Source organism: Ischnura elegans, chromosome 6, assembly GCF_921293095.1.
Source record: "Ischnura elegans chromosome 6, ioIscEleg1.1, whole genome shotgun sequence".
Taxonomy (NCBI): domain Eukaryota; kingdom Metazoa; phylum Arthropoda; class Insecta; order Odonata; family Coenagrionidae; genus Ischnura; species Ischnura elegans.
In genome coordinates this window covers 61,459,605-61,469,501 of record NC_060251.1, presented here as the reverse complement: position 1 = coordinate 61,469,501, position 9,897 = coordinate 61,459,605, and the positions used below count along the sequence as shown (strand labels likewise).

Sequence of the window (9,897 nt, the reverse complement as noted above, 5' to 3'; positions counted from 1 at the left end):
GAACCTAAATTTTAAAAATTCTAATACTAAATCACCGTAATTATTACTGGCTTTAGAGCACTCCTTTGCGGTTTTTGATTCTCAATTTCTGTATTTCACGGTCCTTTCACTGTCTTCATAGAGGTCTATCACCTTCATTGGGCTAACTATCCCCTCTATCAAGTTCTGTGGTGAGGCGGTTGCCTAAAACTTATACAATGGACGTGGAGTCCTACAGAGGACCACCGCCAGTGCCCATGTCACTTTCGGCTAGAAGTAGAAATCAACTTCGGCAGAAATATTTTAGGGCCTTGGTGCACACATTGCCGGTTAAAAAGGATCGTAGGGTTCGAGGTTGCAGGCACATCGTAGGATTTTTAGTCAACTTCCCCTCTTCTATCCACTGGATTTGACCGTATCCTCCCAATTGTTTCTCTTTTATTTCGTTGACGATGTTTTGCAGTTCACACATTTTTTATCCAATCTTTCACCCAAATTTTTATTTTCCTGGAGTTATTTTGCAATTATACGTCGAAGCTTTATTAATTGCTCTTGTCTACATATATACTCATCGTACCTTTTCTTAATTGATAGGAGCTGCAATTTTCGGTAAGCTCGTTTTACCAGGGTGTCAGCTCTAGAGAGCGACAAACATTTCCATGAATAACGCGAAACTCACTCCCCATTCTTCGATGTTTGTCACCTTCCCGGTGACACGTAGTCGACGTGTGCACCTGCTACTTTTGATAGCAATCACTTTTCACCCAGGACAGATGAGAGATGTCATTTTACCCACTCCCATTTTACCACAGTTTTCAACTCTTGAGAGTGACAAACATTTTCATGATACTCGTCCTCCATTCTTCGACGTTTACTACTTTCCTGGTGACACGCAAATGATGTTTGCACGTGCCAGTTTCGACAGCAGTCATTTCTAACCCAGGACTGATGAGGGAGACACATCTCCCACGTGTCTCCGACAGTGACTTTACCCAAGGCGCGCAAATTATGACGATGCAATGATGTTTCCAAGAATCCACCCTTTAGTCCACTCTGAAACACCTACCATACATCTGTGCGAATAGCTTTAAACGGCCGCCACAAATCTTTATACGGTGATGCGACAAAGGTTGCGTCGACAGACAACCAATGTCTGACTCGAATGTGAATAAAGCACCAGCCGCCTTCGCCGTAATCCTTGCTCCCATATCTGGTTGGACACGATCTTGATCAACGCTGACCCTCTCAATGTCTTCTAGCCCTAGCCTTAACCATTTCCTTCCTACTTTATTTTTTCCCTCCCGATGCATCTAGCAGACGGGTTTCGCGAAGGTTGGAAGAACCGTCGCGGAAGTCCTAGCAACTCACTGAACGCCCTAGAAAAATCGTAGGAAATGAATATTTTTGGGTGGGGTTGTGGGTGGGTGGGATGGGGGAAATAGGGAGGCAGTTGAAGGGGTTTGCTAATGGTATAAAACAGCCGTCGAGATCCAAGTGAAGTCAGTCGACGGTTGGGAGTTAACATCCGCACCACTTCTACTTTGGTTTGGGGTCTTTCCTCTCGACTTGCACTTCAGCGCAAGGAACTCGCAGCCCAAAGGGTTTTTGAGACTTCTGTGCTCGTGGATTTAAGGGTTTTCCCGAAGTCAACATGCGTTCTGCCGTTCTCTGTCTGGTCGCCGCCCTGGCGCTGGTCTCCGTGGTGGATTCCAGGAGATTGCGTAAGTAAATTTTAGTTTTTAACGAACCCACTGCCACTTGGAATATTTTCCGTGATTGATTTAAGTTTAAAATAATGATGAAATGAAGTATTTCTACAGCTCCGTAAAGAGCTAGAAAAATATTGCTTTAAAATTACTCTCCCAGGGAATACCGTAATATGATAGATTCAGAAGAGCATACGTGGAACTCCATAGGACTAGTTAAAAATAGATTCACTGTAAATTATACCATTAAAAATAATTCTCCTTTCTGAAAGTTGAAAATCGCTTCGAAACTAAGACCAATAACTTTCAATGGCTCAACATGAGAAAATATTTCTCTATATTCTTAACTTCGACTGAAACGATAGTCCCTAGTACGCCGACGAGGACTTACAGAGTGACTAACAGAGGAGACCATCTAAACAAATTCAAGAAGATTGTCTCCATCATTTTAGCAAAAGCATTTCAGCGCCTCAATCGCCTCATCCAAAGGGATAGATTCGCGACTGCGCGTTCTAAACAAACATTTTAAATGTATACCACAGAAAAAAATTACCATCATGTACTACAACAATCTAGGTAAAAAAATTAAAATAAGCGTACACAGAGAATGGATAATTCAGTGCTTATGTTTTCAACATATTTATTTTTCCATATATTCGAGCCAACCGTGGCTATTCATATGACGTTATTAGACTTCTTTGCTAATTGAATCTATTCATTTGCTAATAACTCAGAAATTGGCATGGTGGCGTGCCTACAGTTTATTTATTCTAACAGTACAACAAAGTTTACGAAAGTTTTTTTCCAAAGTGACATAAACATTATAGCTGATATCACAATTTTTGCGTTGACAATTACTACCATGTCAGACTTTATAAAAATGCCAATTTTTAAAATTCAATTTCCTGTAATTTTAGCACGGAAAGCATTTTTTTGGGGGGGGAGGTAATGGTTAAAAAAAAATGGCTAATTTACAGTGCCTGTCATGTTTAAAACAACAATTGGTCAAAGTATCTTATTTTATTACTTACCTAAAAATTCTTCCGAAGAAAATTAGCATTCTTCAAATTAACTCACAAGGAGATATTCATTGATAAGAAAATGTGCCATGGTTAAAGGTGTGTGTCAAATCATGGGGGCGAAGTGGCTTGAAAATTGAAGAACGCTACAACCTGTTAGTGACAGTCGCTTCATTATTTTCGTGAAAATAACATCAGCTTAGTTTTACACACCAGTCCTAAAGGGTCAACGCCCATTTCTCTCTCTGTCGGAATTATTCTCTCGGGAGCCTAGCACTTCTCCACCACAACCACTTGCGACTAGCCACCAGCTGCCGCTTAAGCAATCACCAGTCGCATGTTTGTCTTGACCGCAAGCGTTCATACCTCACCGCCCTTCCTCACCTTGCACTGCCCTTCCGTAACATTCGCATTATACAATTCTCGCTTTAAAAAAAAGCACCTGTCCGCAGAGGGGTTCGGGTTGGTGTGACAGCTAGAGTGTTGGCCTCCTACCCAGTGGTCTCGGGTTCAAACCCCGGCGTTGACAGAGACTGCCCGATCCCTGCTTGGGTGTTTTGTGGTGAGGCCCTTCATGTACAGCTCTCCATACGGGACGTTAAGCCTTGACGGCTTTCGTTAAGATCCGGCCAATGCTGACGCCGGGTTTCTCTCCACCCTTCCTTCCCTACCCTTCTCTATGGCGCAAATGACTGCAGGTGTCGTCAACTCCTCCAAATACCATACCACCGGTACTCAGGATTTCTCCCTAGTAAGCACCTAAAGCCTAAGTCATAAAGCCTCATGGTGTTTAGCTGTGAAACAAAGTAAATTTAATTTCAGTAAAAGTTTCACGATTCGACGACCTTCTTCTTCTCTACCGACTGTCAGACGAAAACACTGGGCATTCTATGTTATTTGATTCGAAAATTGCACCAAAGAATCGATGAATTATCATAAAATCTATTAAGTACATGCCTACATACGCACTGTACTCAGCATTCAAATTGCAATGTCGTTTAAACAATGAACTAAGATTTGGTGCGCCCTCACATAAGAGTCGTAACAAAAACAAAGAATTAACGATTATAATCCAGAATATGCTCTCTCACCCTCGCGAATTGTGACGCCTCTAAGACATTATGCTATTGGCACATAACATGTGAATCTGCGTAACTTAAATTGACAGTGTGACAGCCAACGTCACCTAAGGAAATCCTTCCTAATTATTTTATTATTATATTCAAGCATGAGTCTTTTATCTTCCCTTAAAATGACAACACAGTTTTAATATACTTGGAGTAGTGCCTTTCATGCTACTCGTCCACATAGATATCATAATTTTATGTCACCACGTAAGACTGGTCCTCAAAGGTTTTCAATTAATCGGCTAATCACTTCAAATCTCAGAAGATTTTGTGGAGCAAGCAAGCATTACCTTCAAAAGTTAACACTTATAAGCTATCATTATGGATATTTAATCTCGGAAAATGCTATAACTTCTTCGCTGCATTGTTCGCGCATCTCAGTTCATCAAACGCAGCGGTAAGGAACATTCCGCGATTTCATGAAATTGCGTTACAGTCTATGAAAGTCAAATCAGACACATTACCTGCGCCAACAATTATGGTCAGTAAGAAGAGATAGAGTCGGCCGTAACCTTGTGGAAATTCTCGTCTTTCGAGTCCTTGGTAAACTTGCTTTCCCTCTTACATAAGTGGAAATGAACCCTTCCGAGTTATTTATGCTCGCAATCTCATCGATCGCCCTCTGCATCGACACTGAAATCGTGACCCCAACCTCGAAGAATTTCCTGCTCCGAGAACCAATAAACACTTATTCGGGAAATGTTTATAAATCGAATTTATTATTTTGTTGAGCACTTTAAATTCAATAAAATCCATTATTTAAATGAGAAAGTGGTGGTACCATAACACGTTTTATTGTACATTGCAACAGACGGCATTATAATGTCTGTGACATGATTGATACTATTTAATTTAAATGTATCACACACACTTCAATCTTCAAAATAAAACTTAATTGTGCAATTTTATTTAACAACTTGGCGGACAACTATTATTTTCCCCGCCATTTTATTATCTTCATCAATCGTAGCTACAAAAATCATGTTTGTAAGAGTAACAGGGGAGGCGGCGGGGAGTCTTTGTATTAAAAGCGCAGATGTAGTCAACTAAAACATCTGCTTTAGGTGAATATCACGAACAAAACTTATCTATCTGGCATTGAGTAAGATTTTTAAAATTCACAAACTGAATAATTAATTTAATTAAATAGCTAATCACCAAAATTCATTCGATGCCATATTATTTTACACTTACGATTAACCCTTTCTTTTCCTCACCAATTACTTTTTAATCCTCACTTTGTTTGCCTCACTAATTTCAATTTTTATTCATTGCAGCTAGCTACGTTAAGGTCTGCAAAAGAACTGACAAAAATCTTAACAAGTGTCTGATGGATGCTGTAGCGACAATTCGCCCATATCTTCTCAAAGGTGAGTCCACGACTATTTATAAAAACTCATGCTCATTCCGTGATTCATCATTGTATTATCTACTTCAAACTGCTGTGTGATACTGCCTACTAGTAGTCATTGGCATATTCTTTTTAGTTATCGAACTCCCGACTAAAATCATTGAATTGTTAATGTACTTTTTAACAGAATTAATCAAAAGTAAAAATCAAAAGTATACAATTAATATATTGGTTATTATTCGTTCCTGTCAATAACAATATTTTTCTTTCATAGGCATTCCTGAATTCAAGATTCCACCATACGACCCACTTGAGATCCCCGTCGTCACCTTGACTCAAGGCACCGGAGCTGTCTCCTACAATGCTACCTTCAGGAACCTCAAGGCTTACGGTGCTAGGGATGCCATTGTCAAGGATGTCAAGTAAGAGCAAAAACATTACCTACAATAAACCATAAATAAAAGGTGAAATGATGATAAAAATGTATACTCATTGCGGGGAAAAAATTTGATAAATCCAAAATACCACTATATGTATTTTGGAAATATAAAATTATATTATACAATACATTAACCTTTATGGTAAAATTATACATAAGGTAATGCAGTGATTAATTTCGGCCGTAACGCACCGGAACAGTGTTCCGGCATCTCTCAGTAAAATTGGGTCAATTCAAAAGTGCCGTCGTTTTTTTTATATTTGGTAAAAAAATGATTCCTCAATGTAACTTTTGTTGCAATTTTAAAAAATCGGCTTGGATTAAATGTGTGCATGCGTTCTGGTACCTAAAATTTTAGAAAGTAAGACTTGAGGTTAAGATGATTGACGGGTCCTTCTTTGGGATCAACAACTAATCTCTTTCCATTTTCTACCCCTTAAGGATCGACTTGGAAGACCTGAAGCTGGAGTTCGATCTCCTCTTCCCCAGGATGCATCTTGAGTCTGACTACGACGTCGACGGAAAGGTTCTTGTAGTGCCAGTTAAGGGAAACGGCCCAAGCAACGCTAACTTCAGTAAGTCGATTCTCAGTATCGATATAAGAATCATATGCGACCGCTCACACACGGCAGAAAATACGACGGTAGCCCCAATTACAGAGACTTGGATAGGCCCCGTGAACCATAAACTGCATGAAAGAACAACCATACTTTATCCCAAAACTTTATTAATCCAATTCCTCATAGTAAATTTTTTATAAATATTAAATCAGATTCTTTGAAAATTAATACTTTTGCAACACTTCTCTGTTCGTCTGCTAATGATAATTTCGAGCGCATTTATTGGAATGTGAAATTTCTTATTTTTGATCAAATTGTATAAAAGTTTGAAGAAAAAAAAAGAAAAAAATTTCTAAACTAAATTTTTTTGTGAGCAACGTGAAATACAAATAGACTTTTGCGATTGCTATCTCTACTTTCATAAGTGATTGGGATAAAATCAAGTTATATCGAATAAAATTTCTTGGATATATAAAATTTTGGTATGGAAAAAATCTGCATGTTCTCTACATTCGATCTTTATCTATAACATTATCCAAAAAAATAAACATTAATTTAGCTCAATTAGTGTGAAACACAAAAAATGCATAGTAAATTATTATGTACGTACACAATGCACATTCTCCCCAAAATAAAGAAATCATCGCTTAAAAACGCACAAAATAAGATTCAACAGAACCCATTTTATTACCAATGAAATATTTCCGAAACTTAAAATACATATACTTTCGTTTCTCATATAATTTTCCACTATACCTAATCTTTAATGCATCCTAATCGTTTAATTTTACAGCCAACACTGAGACGAACATCAAGCTTTACGGAAAATTTGAGACCAAGGAAGGCAAGAAGTACATCAGCCTTAAGGAACGTGAAGTTAGTCTCAGCATTGGTGACGCTAGACTGTACTTCGGAAACCTTTTCAACGGAAACAAGGAACTGGGTGAGTAAAGATGATTTCACGGTTGACCTATCAATGCATCATCACGGCTGCACTCAACTTCAGCATCTCCAAAATTTATATTCACTCGCTATGAAACAGAAATCCGTCCCCAATGGGCATAACATAGTATTTAAAATATTTAATATCTACGTTAAAGCCATTGGAGACGATTTTCTGTTTCAGGATTGAGGCCGCAGAGATAACCTTACCAGTTCTTTCACTCATTGTGTTCATCTAATGATACCATTACTTGGTTTCGATTATAGATACATATCCAAACTCGTAATAAATTAAAACTCTTGTGCATCATAATGTGAAAAGTAAGGAAAATGAAGCTGCCACATAGGTCATGCTGAAGTAATTCGCTCTGTTGAAAGTTGCAACGAAATGAACTATCAAATAACAACAGGTCGATATCTGCACAAATATATGAGATAAAATCCTGAAACGACGCGTCATAGAAAGCCCTTAAATATTTAATCATAAACATCAGACGGTATAATAATCGAGATTAATATACTTGTCATAATCAACAGCCACTAATCCGAAGATTGGTTTTACACTGCTCTATACTCAATCCACGAGGTATAATAAAAAAAGGCCAACTGAAACTGTTTTACATTCTACTCGGCTTAAAAAATTGGGAACAATGGCTGGGAGGCGACGGGGTTAAGTCCTCACCTCCCATATCGAAGGTCGCGGGTTCGAGTCCTCCATGGGTAGTTTGCTTCCATTCAGAGCATGTTCGTATACGTTTAATTGTAGCCTTGTTATAATATCTTAATGAAAAGGCCAAAATATTACTGTTTTCGGTGGTTTGAATCAGCTTCATTTATCCATTTAACATTTCATTATCCATTTATCAAATAGACGGCGACCATTTAAACAAGAAAAATGCAAATAATATATTTTGATTCCTTTAGCTTCCTATATACACTAGATGTTACTGCAGATATTTATTTCAACACCGAGTACCAAAGCACTCATAGATTTAAAAAATGATAAATTGCAAAGTTATATGCTGATAAAGACTTAAGAGTGCATTCCAAGGAATAGGAGAGTTCTCATTTCTAATCAAATTGCATAAAACTCCACTCATAAACCGTTTTCTTGAATTTGCATTTGCAGGAGACTCCACCAACCAGTTCTTCAACGACAACTGGAGGGACATTGTGAAGGAGATCCAGCCTGTCGTTGAGGAGACCATCTCCACCATCATCCACGAGATCGTCAGGAAAGTGTTCGAGCTCTACACCTTCGACGAGCTCCTTCCCGAATCCTAAACGCCAGAACAATCTCAAAGACACAAAAAACCTCGTTTGGGACTGCGAGTTTGGAGGGATAGACTTCTTGAAAGAACCGAAGAAAAAAGGAGGTGTTGCATTTATTAGGAAACCTAGTCGACCATGCTGAGTAGTAGTCTTCGTACGATATGCTTTGCCGGAGAAGGGACGGGTCGCTTTAACGTTTCCCGTCCTCATATCCGGGCGCTAAATCGTTCGTTGAGGTTTTTACATGAGCCGAAGTGGGAAGATGGATACTCACCTTTTTCTACGTGCATCTAATCTAGCACAAACGGGACGTGAAGATCCCCGAAGAGAATTGAAAGTTGCATCTGAAAAGATCGTCGAACCCCCAAAATTTCACTCCCTTCCAAAAATTTACCTCCTTTGCGGTAGCTGTAACTACGCAACTCACGCAAGGGACTTCAAAAAAATTATAACAAACACAACATCGAAACTCGTGTGAATTTGTCGGCGCAATCCAACGTGTGCACGAGGAGTTAGTGACAAAACCTATCACAGACTGATATCCAACTTGTCGCCAACGTGTATGCGTTGATACCAAGTATGAAGTGATATGATCTGAAAACACTTTGTTTGAGTGATACCAAATACTACCTTTACCTCTTTTTTGTTGTTGTTTTCCCACAACTATTAGCGATGCTAGAAGGGTTTCATTCTCTTGGAAATCCTTATCTAGTTTCACCAAAATAAAAAATATCCAAAAATCAATCTGTCTTGAGTCATTTTATGACATACCTCTTTGGAATAACTGTTTCACCAATGAAGACTGAAGTTGAAAGGCTTGTAATCCAATCAAGGAAAAAGATTCATACGAGATAAAGATTTGGAATACCATTGACAACATTCACAAAAAGTTGACGTTCAAAATATATCGAGATGGATTCAGTCAATCTATCCCATTTATCACATAGATTGCTCCATTAGAAATACAAGAAATACAGCCTTGTTTCAAAGCCTACGTCTATACAATACTTATTATGTTTATTTGCTTTATTAATCATGTGAATCAAGACGCTCCGCGCATATTTCCGAAATAAAACGTACAGTGATTAGCAGAGAGGGTAATATAGAATAGATACCCATGGTTATGGCACCAAAATCAGACTTCACTTCACGAAACTCAGCATCAAACATCATTCGTCAAGAGCGCAACTAGAGATAAAGGCAACTGCAAAAATCAATCCAAAGAGGTGAATACTCTACGATTTAGACTGCTATGAAAATACATATAACATCTGAACCAATATTCCGTGGAACGCAAAATATTTCCCTGCGATTCTTTCATCCTTTGCCGCTCTTCATGCGACTGTCAAAAGAATGATGATAGCGAAACAAGGCGGTGATACCGTAATCTAGACCGTAGATTGAAAACTAGGCTAAACCTATTAGGTAAATTCAAGACCAGTATATTTCCCAACGTAATAAACCAAATCTAGATTGCCAACATTCTACGGCAGATCAAATCG

General features: G+C 38.5%; 1 protein-coding gene across 1 annotated transcript; it reads left to right on the top strand.

Annotated features, from left to right (window-relative positions):
• Positions 1-1,466: 1,466 nt before the first annotated feature.
• Positions 1,467-9,139, top strand: LOC124160829 (protein takeout-like). The gene is made up of 6 exons (XM_046536919.1): positions 1,467-1,700; positions 5,109-5,201; positions 5,457-5,604; positions 6,063-6,196; positions 6,975-7,124; positions 8,253-9,139. The coding sequence occupies exons 1-6, from the start codon at positions 1,631-1,633 to the stop codon at positions 8,405-8,407; spliced, it is 750 nt and encodes a 249-aa protein (XP_046392875.1). The 5' UTR covers positions 1,467-1,630; the 3' UTR covers positions 8,408-9,139.
• The last annotated feature ends 758 nt before the right edge of the window (positions 9,140-9,897 follow it).